The sequence below is a fragment of the Cydia amplana genome, chromosome 17, assembly GCF_948474715.1.
Source record: "Cydia amplana chromosome 17, ilCydAmpl1.1, whole genome shotgun sequence".
Classification (NCBI taxonomy): Eukaryota; Metazoa; Arthropoda; class Insecta; order Lepidoptera; family Tortricidae; genus Cydia; species Cydia amplana.
The window spans coordinates 2210325-2228094 of record NC_086085.1 but is presented as its reverse complement, the minus strand read 5'-3'; the positions used below and the strand labels follow the sequence as shown (position 1 = coordinate 2228094).

The following is a 17770-nucleotide window of genomic DNA, read 5'->3' as shown; positions in this document are numbered from 1 at the left end:
CGCGGCGTCGACGCCGCGCTCCCGCAGCGCCGACGCCGCGCCCGAGCAGTGCCTCCGCGACGCCAGCGGCGACCAACGTTTAGTCAGACGCTCCGACGCTCGACAGCCGCCACTGACGTCGAGGAGGCGCAACGCTAACGCGGCGCCGACGCCGCGCGGACGTCACTGCGACGTCGCGTCGGCGCTGCGGGAGCGCGGCGTCGACGCTGCGCGGGCGTTGGTGAGGCGTCGACGTTCGGGAGACGCTAGATGTGGGGGGGCCCTAAGGACTCGCATCTAGGCCATATCAAGATTCTTTGATATCAAGGCCATATAAACTTGTCAAGCAGATCTTGTCAGTAGAAAAAGGTGGCAAATTTGAAAAATGTAGGCGCGAAGGGATATCGTCCCACAGAAAATTAGAATTTCGCGCCTTTTTTTACTGTCAAGATTTGCTTGACCAGCTATAATTTAAGTTTCTTGAGTTGACGAGTTAAAAAAACACCCAAGCAAACGTAGACAAAACGCTCCTAGAATATGCATTCACTCATTCAGGGCTATTACCGCGAAAATCGAAGTTCTCAAATTGTAGGCATTTTTCTCTTTCACTCTAATTACGTCTTCACTGGAGTAAAAGAGAAAGTTCCCCACAATTTGCGGTTTTCGTGGTAGCTCCTCAATTTGTACAAATCGTAGTACAAAATGTACAAATCATTTGCAAATCATTCATTATTTCATTCAGTTCATTCTCTCTGAAAATGACAGGTTGTCTTGTCTTGTCCAGCCTCCATTCACTCACAGATGGACTCTGGAACAAAAATGTCATCTGTTATCAAAATTTTATCAAAAACACCTGAAATATGAATGATAACACGTGTTTATTAATAAGATTACGAACCATATCCTCTAAATAGGATTCGTGCAGCAAGTCAGTGATTGTAACTAGGATCAAAACCAGGAAGTTATAATATTAATTCAATAATTCCGGCTAAAAGGTAATCTCCATGATTTTAATCGAATACTCTATCCATTCGCTGTCCATTCGTCTTTATTTTGTTACATTGCTCATTTAATCTTTCTTTTTAAGTTTACTACAGTATTTATTCCAAAAACGTGTGTTTAATTGATTATTAATGATGTTGCGGTGTCCTCCAGTTCATTCAAATTAGGTTGACCGTGATATTTACATCAAGTTTGCTTGTACGTGACTTAAGGCACAAAGTGTTTGTTGCTTGTACCACATTACGAGGTCTTCCACCCGAATATTGGAAACAAAACGGCAAGCGTATTGACCCACTTAGAGTTTATGTAACTTGATATGTGGGCTTAGATATGGTTTTTTATATAAACATATTGTGTTTTAGGCGTCGGGGTCCAGCAAGATGGCGTGCTGAGGGCGTCCTGTTTATCAATATTAATCATTCCACTATAAAAACAGTAAAGTAAAATGGCAAGATACTATGAAAATACTAGTACATTCAACTTCAGTTGGGACCAGGTGGCATCTGGCTATTGGAAAAGATACCCTAATCCACAGAGGTAAGTCATATTTCGCTATTTTTCAAATTTTATAGCATAATATTTGCTGGTAGCTATTTAAAGTAACATTTGTTACTTTTTGGAAATAATCTTCTGTACTATAGTTCGTTTTTTTTTTAGCATTAGAAAGAACTTGAAAGAAGGTAAGCGATTTTGACATGTCTTTTAACTGAAAAACACTATTTAAAAATCAATAACTATTACTTATGAAAGCAGAAGACTATAAAAAATCGTATTAGATTCATAATTGTTACATATTTACCGTAACTTATTTTTAAAATGTGTTTTTCAATTAAAAGACACATCAATGCTAAAAAAACGAACTATAGTAGTAGTAGTAGCACTTTGTACATAACTCAGGTTTAAATAAAATTAACAAAACTGGAGGTAGGTAGGTACATAGGCAAACTGTACAGTCAGCATCAAATAAATAGTGATGGCCAAACTGGTCCAATATATCGTAACACACCTTTATTACCATAAAAATAAGGATAATCTGATATGATTCGTCACTTTCGCCATCACTATCTGTTTGATGCTGACTGTAAATAGGGTAATTCGCCGGTAACTGGCCACCCTAAACTAAAAATTAATTCTATTTATTTATTTTATATTTATTTAAGCCTTTATTTTTCCTTAAATAGTTTGCATAATAAAAGTTTTCTAATAGTATTGTTGTTTATTTGACTATATTAAGGACCCCTGTCGGGTATAGGCCTCCTCCATATCTTTCCACCTTTCTCGGTCTTTAGCCTTGATTAGCCAATTTTCTCCAGCTGTGGCTATGATATCCCTGGACCATCTTGTTATGGGTTTTCCCGCCTTCCTTTTGCCATGGGGTCCTGGCCACTTTGTGACTTTGTTGGTCCATCTGTCATCTGTCAATCTTCCTATGTGGCCGGCCCATCTCCACTTCTGTTTCAGCGCAAACTCGAGTGCATCTATGATGTTTGTTTGGGATCGGATGTACTTGCTGTTAACCTTGTCCTTTAGTTTTATGCTGAGAATGCTCCTTTCCATTGCTCTCTGGCATGTTCTTATCTTGTTCTTGTTTGTGTGCACCCAAGTTTGAGAACCGTATGTAAGGCATGGTAAGATGCATGAGTCCATTATTGTTGTTGTGGAGAAAAATTAATTCTATTCACCTATAATTTTAGTATAAGGTGGCTAGTTATTGAAGTGAACCTTATACTAAAATGGATTTATAGGTGAATAGAATTCATTTTTAGTTTAGGGTCGCCACTATAGAATTACCCTATTATTTATTCTGTGCTATGTCATAAGAATTCAGTCAGTTTCCTAGCATAAATATCTGCAATGTAGCTAGAATGGCGACGTGGGTACTTAAGGTATGGTATTTACTGAACAAAGTCGTGAATTCATATGCAGCAATGCATACACAATTACATATATACCAGTTGTTACATGTCCACTAGAACATCAATCAATTGGTCATAATTCATTTCAATCAAGATGAATGCTATTCTTAGAACTATAACTTGTTAGATAAATAGGTAACTGCTTCAATGCAATGCCTAATTTGTAGTTAGTCCAGGTACAAAATATAACAAACATTTATATAACCCATTCATGGCCACGAACCGCCGAGCGTACACAATACGCCAGGCCACCATACAAATCGTTTTTAGCTAAAACGCATGACTCAGCTTATGGGTCTCGAGCCTGGCGCGAACGGTAAATAAATCGCCGCTTATGAAGCCGGCCAGTTGGACAGCATTATGCAACATTTTTACTAACCACCGATTTTCTGTGCCTATCAAAAAAGAAACTAATTATTGCAGTTTGTAGGAGTGAATATTTTTACTTTCTACAAGCGTTTAATGTCTGACCAAGCTAAGTTGGTAGCAAATTTTATAGCCCAGCCTGTGCAAGTGTTAATTTAAACGTCATAATTTCATATAAGTATGACATTTAAATTACACTTAGGTACTCAGCCTGTGCTATCAAAATCGCTGCCAACTTAGCTTAGTCTGATTCTATTTAACTTGCCGTGTTTTTTGTTGTTGTTTTTTGGGGCAAATCTTGGTAGTTAAATTAGAACCGTTTCCCGATTTAGATGAAATTCAACAAAGGTGAGTTCAGGGTTCCAGAATTCGTAGCCAGGTCATTCGGATGAAGCAGGTTCGGGGTCCAGTTCATAGCACAGTCGGTCAGGTTCGGCGGGTTCAAATTCCGGTAATCCATAGCCATGGTCACAAAATACGAAATCACTAAACAGCACAGGAGGAGTATAAAGTCGCCAACGAATAAATCGTGACTAAATAATATTTTCCATGTTACTCCAAAATACATCTCTATTAGGGGGGATGGGATGAATCACATCTTGAACTCTTGTGACAAATACCACATGAAAGATAATACCGCCGCCGCCGTTCGGATGCATTCCTTGTTTATTGTCCAAGTGTGTCCGATAAGCTTACACCTGGTCGGTCATTATCTTTGTTTTGGTAAACGCCATTATATTAGTAACAATAGAGAACTTAAAATGTATTATAGTACTTACTTTCTAATCTGCCGTAGAAACCACGATGTTTGAAAAAACTTGTAAATATTTGTCACAAACTATTTGTTATACAATACATATTAGTTAGTGGTGACTGTTTCAACCGCCTTGTTCTATATTTAAACGAAAAAAAATTAACTTTAACATCATTATTAGTAGGTAATTGCCTAAGATACAATACAACGATCACCAAATATTATGACATAAAAGTACAGTGGGAAAAAATCCTCGTTGCCTTACCCCTCATACAAAACAAAATATTATTATACTACGGCTTGGTTCCTACAAATTGTTGCTTACCATCATCCAAACAGTAATCAGTTGTAAAATGGTACAATATCAAACAGCTTCAACATGAAATAAGCTTTAAAACCAGCCAATAAAGTTTATTTTAGCCTGCTACGGAAACATTAGCAGTTTTTACAAGTAGCGCCAGGCCACGGTGACCCATACCTTGAGCCCTGTCAATAACTTCTGAAATATATATATTTTTTGTATTTTTTCAATATAGATTTTTCTGTTTGCTTGCATCGCATTATGTATCTAGAATTTCAGTATATTTACTATAATGCACTGATAGTAAACCAAACTTGAATATTCGAGACCCTGTTTTCATTAAAAAAAACGTGTTTATAATTTTTATCCTAATATGCCTTATATAAATGATTGTTAGCTTATATGTTACTTACGTTATTACATCAAATTACGTTTCGTTTAAGTTTAAATCAGAATTTATTCAGGACTCACATGTGAGTCACTGGCCCTGCGGAACTGTTTGAGCATGACCCATACGCTGAGTCGCTGGCCCTGAATGGGATAATATAAGGAAATTTATTATTCATAACATACAGCTATTTAACAAAAGGTTAATGGTATATTAAAAATCATACAAAAATAACTTAAATATATCTAAATATACATTTATATTGATTTCCTTGCAATCCTCACAAATCTATTATTATTACTATATGCCAAAGTATAAGCATTTAGTAAGCAATCTTTAGCTCAGAGCCATGGCCAAGCCTCCACTATTTTATGTGGCTCTAGCTAGTCTATGGTCCAAGAGACCTTGGACCATATTGGAGCCTATGCTCTAAGAGATTTGGCTCAAGAGTGTGCCAACTCCACAAAAAAAAAGAGCTAGGTAAATTCCACATAAACTGAAATAAATGTCATATACTCAGAAAAAGTGACCCAAGCCTCTAGTGCCCCAGGCTGGAATCGAACCAGCGTCCTCTGCTATCGCGGCAGGTGCCTGTTACCTCTCGGCCACCGGGGGGGTTCCACATAAAATAGGCCTAGCCATGGCTTTTAGGTCAGAAAGCTTAAAAACTGCTGCTTTATGCCAGTAACTTCTATTTGTACAGGCCTTTAGCATATTCTACTTGCCAATTTTTTTTTTTATAAATGCAGTTAAATAGTATAATTTTGATGTGGTTTTTTTTAATAGATTGAGTAATTCAAGAGGAAGGTTTATGTATAATTTGTTAAGCCGGGTGGGTTGCTAGTATAAATATATTATCAAGTTGGCTCACTCAAGGTTCTATTCTAATGGCTGTATTATTATCTAACTAGAGTTTTAATTGCCCTTATATAATGAGTAGGTACTTGACATTGTCAACAATCAGATAGTTCTAAGCATGTATTGCGTTATGTCATCATTTACTGTTATTGATGTTGAGGGATACATTCTATTATTAGAATCCACTATTATTTTAGTATGAGACATTATTTAATATCACACATCTAAAAGAGGTTATTCCCAGATGTTACCACCCAAGTTTTTACCCCAAGAAAAAACAGAAAAAGAATCGCAGTAGTTTCCACCAATTCACTTTCAGATGAGATAAAAATTCTTAGTTGTTACCAGGCGGTCTAGCATGAGTTGCGTTCTCGCGCGAATCCATACTTGAAGGTCTTGAAGTCGCGCTAGATGTATGTAGTCGCGCGCGAAAACGCAACTCATGCTACCGCCAGGTAAAAATAATGGCAAGAAACAAATGAATGCAACACTTTGTAAAGAAAAGCGTCTACTAAAGTACGAAGAGAGAACTCGCCGAGCGGGTTCCCGGCACTCAAATGTCTTAACAAATCTGGGGGCACGGCAGTCGAGCAAAACAAAGAGGCACGGCCGTACCATCCTTTTCTCGAAGCGATCCAGGCCATTTTCGACGTCCTGTAATTTTGTGCTGGCTGAAGCTAGAACCCTGAATTTTCAGTAATATATAGGGCTTAACATGCTTAAGATATGTTCTCAAAAACATTCAATTTGAACTTGTAGTTTTAAAGAATTATTGTATGTCATAGTTCCTTAATTTCGTCACTGACACACTCACTCACGATCATCATAATTCTAAGGTACTTCTAGCATACCCACAAGCTTCAAATTTTAAACGTAAGTAATTTTCAGCTTATCAAGCCATAGAAAACCTAAAAATATTGCCATATCAGTCACGTTTTAAAGATTAATTTTGTTGCAGCGCCCATGTACTGTCAGAAGACACATATTGCCGGCAGGTCAAAGATGGCTGTCTATACACTAAGAGGCTCCTCACTAAGACAAACAGGGTGCCTAAGTGGGGGGAAAGGTATGTACCTACATTATTTTAACCCATTCATTGCCACCCAGCCAAACAAGAGATGCGCCAGACCACAAAAATTTCGACATACATATAAAGCTGTAGTACCACGATCGCGACTATCGGGTCGTCCGGCCTGGGAGCGAAATTGTAAAATACTCGATAGTTGGGTTTTCGGCACTGAATGCTTCAATAATTATTAGAATTGTATTGGCTAACTTTCTACCACCCTACCGGCAGGGCGATTATCCCTACACCCCGGAACCTAAATGGTCGCGCACAGTACGGTTTGAAAGAACTTCCGTTTGTCATCGCTCTGGCTATGAAATTAATTCCCTGCAAGATTATCTCAAAATACAAGTGTAGTAGCATTCTGTCAAGTCGGACGCGAAAATATAGGTAGTAACCCCTGTTTATTCTTTCCATCGACTAAATTAAATACGGAGAAAAGATTGTTTCAAAATGAAATTTTTTAATATACCTATATAGGTAGGTACTTAGTTTCAAAATTACTTTTTTTCTCTCTCTTCTCTCTTTCTAGATAAGTAAGCAAAACGTCACTGAGAATTTCTCACGAAACGAAAACATTGATAACATTAGGTACTTTTATCTTTTATGTCTAAAGCAGCGGTCGGCAACCCGCGGCCCTTGAACCTGTCACTTGCGGCCCGCGAGCCTCCCTGGTTATTTTGTATGTAATATTGACAAACAACAATGTCTGATAAAGTCATAAATATTAACAAAGTGCGGCCCGCATCATCTTCGTTAACTACTATGTGGCCCTTGGCTTGGCTGCTAAAAGGTTGCCGACCGCTGGTCTAAAGTATCGAAATTGGTGTTGTAAAGGGCAGTCTAATCAAGATTGGTTATTGTGAAAATAATTTTTTTTTTTATTTTATTGTATTTTGAGATATTTTGTATGCATATGAAGATTGAAGACACAGCAAGGCCACCCTAAACTAAAAATTAATTCCATTTACCTATAAACAGAATTCATTTTAGTAAAAGGTGGCTAGTCATTGAAAATTATACTAAAATAAGTTTTTGCCAAAAATTTCATTTTTGGTACAAGCTTTTATTGCTGACTGTACTTTTCTTACGACAGACAAATAATACTCATCGAGACAATGCTAAAAACCCCTAACACAATTAGGTTGCGTTGTTTCATCACAGAGTTCCTATGGCCACCTCCTGTCTCCATCATCAGATCAGTTCGACAGTGCCATATTATTGTATTGTCATCAGAACTACATACATCTGCCAATTTTCATGACGCTACGATCCTTGGAAGACGTTTAAATTAGTTACCTTAGATCCCATTACATAGTTACATACAGGTCGACCTAATAAAAGCTTGTTAATGAATTCTGTTTATAGGTGAATAGAATTCATTTTTAGTTTAGGGTGGCCAGTCACTGGCGAATTACCCTATGTTTATATTGTTACAGGTTCTTCAGCGCGAAGTGTGTCAAAATAATCGAAGAGAGCATCGTGGACCCGGAGAAAAAGGTCCTCGTCACATACACTAGGAATCTAGGGTACACTAAAGTTATGGTAAGTGTCTTCACTATTGTCAAAGAGTAATTAATAGTACTAGGTACAGAAGATTTACTCTCTAACAAAAAGCGTCTATTACGACAGATATGACGCGACGTTAGTGACGCGACGAAATCGCGGAGTGAGCCACGCCTGCTATTGCCAAAGATACATTGATTAAGATTAGGGATGTAACGATACCGATACCGATACGATATATCGGCCGATATAATCGGCAGGCCGATATATCGGCATCGCCGATTTAAATACACCCGATATCATAACAAAATGTAAACAACCCACAGTAAGGTATTTTATTGGACAAACCTCAATTTTAACTTGATGTGTCAAAACTTAAGTAAGTTTTACTACGATATATTACTTACTCAACGTAATAGTGAAGCTGCTATAATCGTGCTATTTTGCTAATAGGAATATATTTTTCTTTATTTTTATTTTTCAGTATTACACACTTCTTAAAATCGAGTGTCTATTAAACATAAGTATGTTTTATGCATATAAAGCATATGATTCTTTATTTAAGTATTTGATTTATTAACTAACTACCAGGCTATCGATATCGGTATCGGTATCGCCGATTATTTACTTTAAATATCGGTATCGGTATCGTATCGGCAAAATCATGTATCGTTACATCCCTAATTAAGATGCGTAAAAATTATTTCTAGGATCGATTGAAAATTAAATACTAAAGGCTTTTATTTTATATATCCATCGTAGCGCTGTCTGTATGGCAGAATATGCCTCTTTTTCCTCAGGGTCTACCTGAACCTATACGTGTACTGTATACCTGTGTGTTATAATCAGAGATCGGACAAATTTGCGACATTGCTCGCAATAATGTGGACAAGACTCCGAAATTGATTAAATAATTAATCATTTAATTATTTTAATTAATTTTTTACTCGAGATTTAATTTTGTTCCCTCGTCAATAAATAGCACTTAAATATATTATTGATATAAAAAAATGAGTACCTACAGAAAATTTGGAAAACATACTGATTAATTTCTTTAATAAATTTACATTATAAGAAATATTTGTGTTTTTTATTGATTAGGAATCAAAATTAAACCTCAGGTAAGAAATTAATTAAATGATTAATTATTTAATCAATTTTGGAGTCATGTCCACATTATTGCGAGCAATGTCGCAAATTTGTCCGATCTCTGGTTATAATTTACACGTTTTATTTTATTGTAATAAGGAGTAAGGACGCTCTTTGCACTTGAGGCCTTATAAATCGTATTTTAAAGTGATATTTCATGAAGTTGTTTTTTTTCAGAGCGTAATAGAGCGCGTGGAGTACCGCAGCGCGGGCGCCGGCTCCACGGTCGCGAAGCGCTCCGCGTGGATCGACTCCCAGGTCTTCGGCTTTTCGCGCGCCATTCGCGCGTTCGGCGTCGACAGGTTCCGCAAAAATTGCTCGCAAATGGTGAGTTTCCAGCATTCACAAGGGGTCTCTATTATTTCCCATAAAGTTTAAGTCATAATGACTGTATTGTTTTTCCACATTTTCGTTAGTCATAGTTTGGTTTTTCTCAGAAACGCGTAACTTTTCAGAATTGCCATAAAACAAACCTAACCTATCTATAGGATAACCTTAGGAAATTCCAGAAAGGTTAACGGTTTCAGAATTATGACTAATGATAATCTGACAATTATTCCATTATGACTTTCTATCATTATGTCAAACAAAGGGATTAGATTCACAAGTCTTTAGTACAATACTTTCTCGCGCGATTCGCGCTTTCGGTGTCGAGAGGTTTCGCAAAAATACACACAGCTTTCTAGCATTTTGAGATTCCTACTTCAGTGATTAGAAATGGGTTCTTAATTGCAGTACAACGGCTTCAACGGCGTCCTCCACAGCTTGTTCCCCAAGCAGCACACGCCGGCGCCGCTGTCGCCGCTGCAGTCGCTGCACAGCATGCGCGACGCCGCCGCCGCGGCCACAGACCGCGCCAAGCGGAACGTGCTCTCATCAGTCAACCGCACTTAACAGGTACAAGCGTCCTCCACAGCTTGTTCCCCAAGCAGCACCACAGACCGCGCCAAGCGGAACGTGCTCTCATCAGTCAACCGCACTTAACAGGTACTATAGGCTCTAGATCAGTGGTTCCTAACCTGGGGGTAATTACCCCCGTGGGGGTAAAACTGGTATTTTATGGGGGTAATAAGCTAACCTAATTTAACAATACAACAAACGTACACGTTTTTTTTTTACCACATTGGGAGGGGTAAAATCGGGTTCCCTAGTTAGTCATAGGGGTAACCGGACTGAAAAGGTTAGGAACCACTGCTCTAGATGACTTATCTTATCCAGGGTTGCCAGATCGAAAGGCGCTATTATCGGGAAAAAATATCAATTTTTCGGGATTTTGGGCCTTAAGTCGGAAAAAAAACCATTCAAACTAAATTAATTGTATTAAAAACAACGATATTTTACATTATTGGCACTACGTCAGCTGCTCTGCCCACTCTCGCCACGCGCGCCCCGCGGACTCGCTCGCTGGACGACAGTTCAGAACTTGAAATTATTGTTTATAACGTGAAGCTGTTTTTCGGGACAATTTTCACTTTGTCGGGAATCGGGAACACATGCTAAAAATCGGGAGAATCCCGCCGAATCCCGACCATCTGGCAACCCTAATGGTATCACTCGATTAGGTTTGTGCTTGGGATCAAATATCTATATGGGACCCATTGCATTAAAGCAATACAAACGTCAGAAATGATAGTCAAAGTCCGACAGGCTTACTTCGCTCACTTTAAAATTTGAAACTTTTAGGTCCTGAATTTTTTCTTCATTTCCATATATTCTTTTAATAACCACATTATTGCAATAAATTGCGCATTTGCTATCTATTTTATACTAGATTTTGCTATAATATTCAACATGGATGAAAACAAACCTAACCTATCTATAGGATAACCTTACGAAAATCCTGAAAAGTTAACGGTTTCAGTTTTATGACTAATGATAATACGACAAACAATACATTAAACTTAAAACTTTATGGGAAAAAAGGGACCCCGGTTTTTATATTACCGTGATTCGTGATATATTCAGTTTTAATATATAAGTAATAATAATGTTCATTTCTCTGATACCTCATACATGTTATAAGATTCCAAAGTCACGAACTGAAAGATACGTGTACAAATGTTATTTAATTTACGTAATTTTTTTATTTTCTTTCTAGGATGACTTGAAGACAGGCAGAGACAGTTAAGTGCTAGTGAAGAATAAACTTTGTGTCGACCCGTTAAGGATCAAATTGCTATTGGGATCGCTGCCGTGCCCTGGATATATGGGAAGTGTAGTTCGAATGTATCTTTAAGAGTTTTATTATTGGTACAATGATATAGTGGATTGTAAGATAGATTGGACTATGAGATGTAGTAGAAATTGAGGAGTAACTGGTACTTGTTATAATAATTATATCAGATTGTTGGAAAGCAAACATACCTATTAAATAAAAAATAAAAAAAAATCCCTACGCCCATAAATGCCTTGCATCATTTTGGAAAAGAGCTCTTCAAACTGATGGATCGATTTTTTACAATCAGCTAAAAACAGTAAAAACCATCGCAAGAAAAGTCGCTTTCACGTTAAAAAAACCGCATCGAAATCGGCCCATCCGTTTGAGAGCTGGGTTGCCACAGACAGACAGACATTCATATAACACCCCTCTTTTTTGCGTCGGGGTTTGAAACTTGCCAATTTTTAAAGTAAATTATACCTACTTTTATTCTGCTTGGATTTGTTATTACCTACTATTAATAAAATACCTACTAAAAGTGTCTAGGTTTTGTTAGTCATTTTCAAAACTAAAAGGAACTTAATTTTTAACACGCTTAGGGTTTGCAATCCGGATCCGAAATGTATGAAATTATCCGGATCTGGATCCGGATCCGCGGATCTTCCCATACATTTCGGATCCGTCGTGCAAACCCTAAACACGCAGAAACGACTGGGAACGATGCTATTAAGTTTAGAATTAATTTAAAAATGGAAATTAATTTAATTAAATTACTGCCCCCCATGGGTCCCCTAGACCCATATGGTGGAAAGATTCGCTGGTTATGGATGAGGTCTTGGTGGCTAAGTTGGCAGAGCACTGGAGTATCGATCCAGAGTAATTTTTACACTTTTAAATGTACTCTAATTTCTAACTTTTCTTGTATTTGGCAAAGATACAGTCATGTATGTAAAGTACCAAGATTATGTAAAATTTGATGCTTTTTATTAATATGATGTATGCTTAATTCGCTTGTATGTTTATTTGCAGTACATATGGTGCTACTTTCCCGAACTAGTGCGAGAAATAGCACTTTCCGTGCGTATGTCAAAAGTTTAAAGTGCCATATGTACTGTAAAACGTTGTACGATACACGTGCGAATAGGCAATTCGCAACTCGTTTCGAATTTCCTCTTTTCCGCACTTGTATCGTAAATAACTATTATGTATGTGCTATTTTCATTTCACTGCCATAAAAATGTTATGTGCATAGACTTCAAAACTGAATACTATTTTTAACCCTTCAACGGTCCAGATAAAAAAAACACTATTCAAACCTCATCATCTCTTTAAAGACCTAATTCTGCATAAGAAATAGGCATAGTTGTTGTTTAACCGCTAGTGCTAATATTGATACCCAAGCAAGCGAAAGATTCCAAAATTAAACCACGAACGTAGTGAGTGGTTCGAAAAATGGAACCTTGAGCGTTGCGAGGGTTTCAAAGCACGAGGGTTAAACAAAATTACACACACACACACAGAAATTTTCACCACACCAACCCGAAGAAAATATTAACTGTAAGATATCAAACAAAAACAAACCAAATCAAATCCAAATGAATGTTATTAAAAGTTATTAAATATCTATCATTCAAAATCATAATTTAAAAGTCAATTCAACCAGCAAACCTAAGAAAACAACTCAAAATTTGCATTTGATTACTTTGCCTCACATGTGAATAAAATGCAAATTTGCTATCGGTTTTTGAACAATCAAGAGAGCCTTTACTACTACTTTAGAGTTGGTGTGGTGAAATAGTTATTTTCGATACAAGTGCGAAAAAGAGGAAATTCGACACGAGTTGCGAATTACCTATTCGCACGTGCATCGAACAACGTTTTACAGTACATATGGCACTTTAAAGTTTCGACATACGCACGAAAAGTGCTATTTTACGCATTAGTGCGAAAAGTAGCCCCATATGTACTGTAAATGATGTTATAGGCTGGTAATTTTTGTCGTATCAATATCTAAGTGTGCCCGCCATTTCCTATCTCTATCGCACGCGCATAATTATATGTAATGCTGTCCCGCCGGCGGACTATGCCACTGTGCGAGCGGGACAGCAATAAGCACCGTTTAGTTGAAGTCCATTACATTCAGCTACTTTGTACCTACGAAACCGCATTCCAACTGTGGGTTATGTGAATTATGTATGCTTATATCGTTTTCTTACCCTAGACTGATTTAAAAACTGAAGAAGTGCCTCTTATGTATGTACAGTCGCTATGAAATATATCGGAGCGGCCAAGGTGCTCACAAATATCTGAACACGCCTTACGTCAACGCGTTAGAGTGCGTGTTCATATATTTTTGAACACCTCGGCCGATCCGATGTATCAGATGGCGACTGTACCAAAGAGTGTACGTAAGTACAGTCTAAGGAAAAATAATTACATAAAATATAAGAATCAACAACCATGAAAAAATCTAGTCCGGAAATATACCAATAATCTGTATTTAAAAGGCGAATTATATAATCCGTTTCAAAAGCTAGCTGGACTGTAAGCAGATCCGAATATAAGTTTTAACCACATAAATAAAATAAAAAAAATTTGGCCCCCAAGCTTGTACAGTAAAACTAGTAAAAGTATTAAAATATCAACACGGACAACGTGCCAAACTACGTATACACGACCTTATTGCCCATGCATTAAGGTAGTGTGTAAACATTTTTGGCACTTTGTCCGAATCGATATTTATTAGCTAGACCAGACCTAGACTGTACATCCAAAAAGAACTACAAGACGCCATGTATAAATTGTTCTAGTTTTAACGAATATGCCTAAAGTCTATTTTTTAATTCGGTAGACTGAAATGACAGTTAATAGTATGAAATGACATTTCATGTTCATACTATTAACTGTCATTTCAGTCTTCCGAATTAAAAAATAGACTTTAGCCTAGCTGATAACGGGTTATACTGCCATAATTAGGCATCTTATTGTAAGTAAATACAAATATGTATAGTGTCATATTTACAACCAAGAGGCCAATTCGAACGACACTTTGATATCAAAATGATGTCATTTAGTTATCACGCTCGTACTTGTATCATTGGCGCGAGCGAGAACAAAATAACATTTAGTTTAAGAGCGCGGCGCGCTCTTTCTTTCTTCCGTGGTTTAGATCATTTTGGTGTCAAAGTATCGTCTTATTTGGTATAATTGATAGTTCACATTTGTACTAATTACTCGGGAAAATTCTGTTGTAATTAGATGGACAATCTTGAAAATGTAAATGATCGCAAATTTTGGTTGTAAACTGACATTATGTATAGTTATAATGTTTCCAATATTTTAGTTACTAGTGCTGTGCATAATAATTAGTTATACAGATGTAGTGCATAATTATTTTCCATTGTATTTTCACGAAATCTTACCAATGTGTCTTGCTATTTCAGTAAGATTTGAGTCAGTCTCGGTACAAAAAGTACTGACATTGACTGAACTAGCATTCATACGAACGTTTTCGAGAAAAAACGATGGAAAACACTTATTGTACTACATCAGAATTCTGTAATTTACTCTTGGCAGTTAATATAGCTGTACCACAAATTATGAATGTTATTTTATTACTTTTTACCAATATCACACCTACTTAATCTGTATCTGTCCATTATATCTGAAATTCTGAAATCTGACCTCATTTTAGGAAGTAGTTCATTTTGATAAAAGGTAGGTAAAAGGACACACATTGAGAAATCATAAAGGGGCCCACTGATTAACAGTCCGCCGGACGGTATCGGCCTGTCAGTTGTTCGGAACTGTCAAATTTTTGTTCTGACAGGCCGATACCGTCCTGCGGACTGTTAATCAGTGGGCCCCTTAAGAGCCCATAAAAAATGACTGGCCCGACCGGGTTGTGGGTAGAAAATATTAAACATAAGTAAACTAGTTTTAAAACAACAGTTTAGGTTTTAGTGTATCTTGTAAATACATAAATACCTATCTATCAACTACGAATGCACTAGAAAATATAAGTTTAAGTCACTATTTCATTGAACAAACAAACTTTTTAAATCATATTATTTAACTTTAATAGCCGCTCTCAACTTTGCACTTCTGCTCCTCGGATTCCGTTCCACCTCCTCATCAGACGGCACTTCCACATGCTTGTTGATGGCTCTCCACGGCGTGTCCAGAAAATAGTTGATCGTATCCTGATCCTGCACCATTGTAGGACTCAGGTACTTTAACGGGACCGGGTTTGCTACTTCATTCACAATATTACCAGCGATATGCCTTTTTATTATTGTGTCTTCTAATGAATGGAAAGTTATCGTGACAAGGCGGCCATGGATTTTTAGATAGTATTTCGCTAAGACCATCCCATAGTTAATTTCGTTCAATTCATTGTTAACAAAGATACGTAAAGCTTGGAATATTTTTGTAGCATTCGACTGGGGTCTTTGAAGCTTGTCTAAACGAATCTCATCCGGACAGCAAGAATTCACAATGTCTACTAACTCTTGTGTAGTATCTATATTTTTGATCATGTATCTGGCTTGAATAATAGTTTGCGCGATTTTTGCTGCTTTTTTCTCTTCACCATAGATTTTAAATATTTTGTACAACTCATGCTCATTAGCTGTAGCGAGTACTTCCCTAGCCGTTATTTGATTTGGGTCACGGCCTGCATCCATTCGCATGTCTAAATATCCATTCTTGCTAACTGAAAAGCCTCTTTCTCCATTATCAAGTTGCATTGAGGAACACCCAAAGTCGAATAAAATACCATCTACTGATTGTTGTTTGACACCTTTCTCTTTCAGAAGGTTAGGTAACTCACTAAATCTACCTAAAAGTGGTGTGACTCTGTTAGGATATTCTTCAGCAAGTTTCTGAGCTTTCGCAAAAGCAACTGGGTCTCTGTCTAGTGTTATAAGATTACAATCTGAAGACTCTAGTATTTTTCTAGAATGCCCACCAGCTCCAAATGTCATATCAATGTAATACTCATTGTCTTTTGGACTTAGATGGGTTATAGCTTCATTTAGTAGAACGGGAGTGTGGTCTTTGTACTCCACAGGTTCTGTGGAGAATCTCCGAAGCGGCAAAGTGCGGAGTCTCTGGAAATGTCTGATAATCATTTTGAGTCTTTGTTAAAGACTTTGCTAAAGAAACCTTTGTTTTCCTCCTTCAAATAAGTGAGGACCTCACTGGAGAGCATGAGATTACACTCTTCAGTGCTCAGTCCGGTCGCTGTACTGTTGTGCGTACGTTTATATTTGTTTTTGTAGTGGTTATCTGCCAGGCGGTTGAGTGCAGCGTATTGACGATTGCACAACTCAGAATCAAGGTTAATCCGCTCTGTTGACTCAAAAGCCTCCTTCACTTTATCTCTGATCACTTTTCCCAAGTCTCTGAAAAGATTAAAAGATATAAATACCCAAATTCAATGTACTTACTGGGTTTGTGACATAACCAATTTAACCATTCTCAACGTACCTCTCACCCTTACTGCTATCCAAGGGCCACTTTGCTATGAGTTTTATAAATTTCTTATACTGACTAGTCATAGCTAGTATTTATCATAGCAAAATAAAGTAATATCGAAATACTGAAAATTATTGTTTTTAGAGGATTTTAGGTTAGATTGATGGTTTAGACTTTGACACTTTACGTTTTTAACGATTACGATTGCAGCTATTTAAGCTTTTCAATAATACGCTCTTGCGAATTGTGCTGTCAAAGAGTAGTATAATATATAGCGTAGATGTTCTCTGCGTGTCTCGAACGTTGTGAGTAGTCAAGAGTGAAAAACGCCTCTATGAGTTTAATCGCAATGTCCAGAGATGGCGCTCTACCGCATACCAACGCATACCTACCTTGGTCTCCCGCGGATTAGCGAGCGGTTAAAAAATAACGTTTTGAACGGTTTGAAAACAAAGACCGAGCTTCGATATAATCCCAATTATTTGGTATTAACCCGTCGCTTAATCCTCTTATTTTGGGATATATCATGCTGGAAACCAAATAGAAAATGTTTTTAGAGTTCGGTATAATGCAATAGTCGGTATTTAAAACAAAACAAATCCTTTTCGACGATGCAATCCAATCGTGGATTAGTTAGGTATTTGCTCGGTATTTGAATGAAAAGCTTTCTATTAATAGTGAGGGTGTGGTGTGTGGTATTCCTTTTGTTACACCATACCATGATGTTGGCAAACTAATACACTGCTCGCAGATCACAAATAACTGTAGGTATTTTTAGGGTTCCTAGGAACCCTTATAGTTTCGCCATGTCCGTATGTCTGTCTGTCCGAGGCTTTGCTCCGTGATCGT

General features: G+C 37.4%; 2 protein-coding genes across 2 annotated transcripts; one reads left to right on the top strand and one right to left on the bottom strand.

The window, feature by feature from the left end:
- Nucleotides 1-766: 766 nt before the first annotated feature.
- On the top strand, nt 767-11537 carry LOC134655733 (protein preli-like). The gene is made up of 7 exons (XM_063511197.1): nt 767-974; nt 1344-1518; nt 6523-6630; nt 8070-8175; nt 9463-9612; nt 10021-10182; nt 11384-11537. The coding sequence occupies exons 2-6, from the start codon at nt 1427-1429 to the stop codon at nt 10177-10179; spliced, it is 615 nt and encodes a 204-aa protein (XP_063367267.1). The 5' UTR covers nt 767-974; nt 1344-1426; the 3' UTR covers nt 10180-10182; nt 11384-11537.
- A 3957-nt stretch (nt 11538-15494) lies between these two features.
- On the bottom strand, nt 15495-17089 carry LOC134655761 (probable methyltransferase-like protein 15 homolog). Its single transcript, XM_063511226.1, has 3 exons — nt 16934-17089; nt 16596-16848; nt 15495-16554 (listed from the first exon to the last, which is right to left on the bottom strand). The coding sequence occupies exons 1-3, from the start codon at nt 17002-17004 to the stop codon at nt 15511-15513; spliced, it is 1368 nt and encodes a 455-aa protein (XP_063367296.1). The 5' UTR covers nt 17005-17089; the 3' UTR covers nt 15495-15510.
- Between the last annotated feature and the right edge of the window lie 681 nt (nt 17090-17770).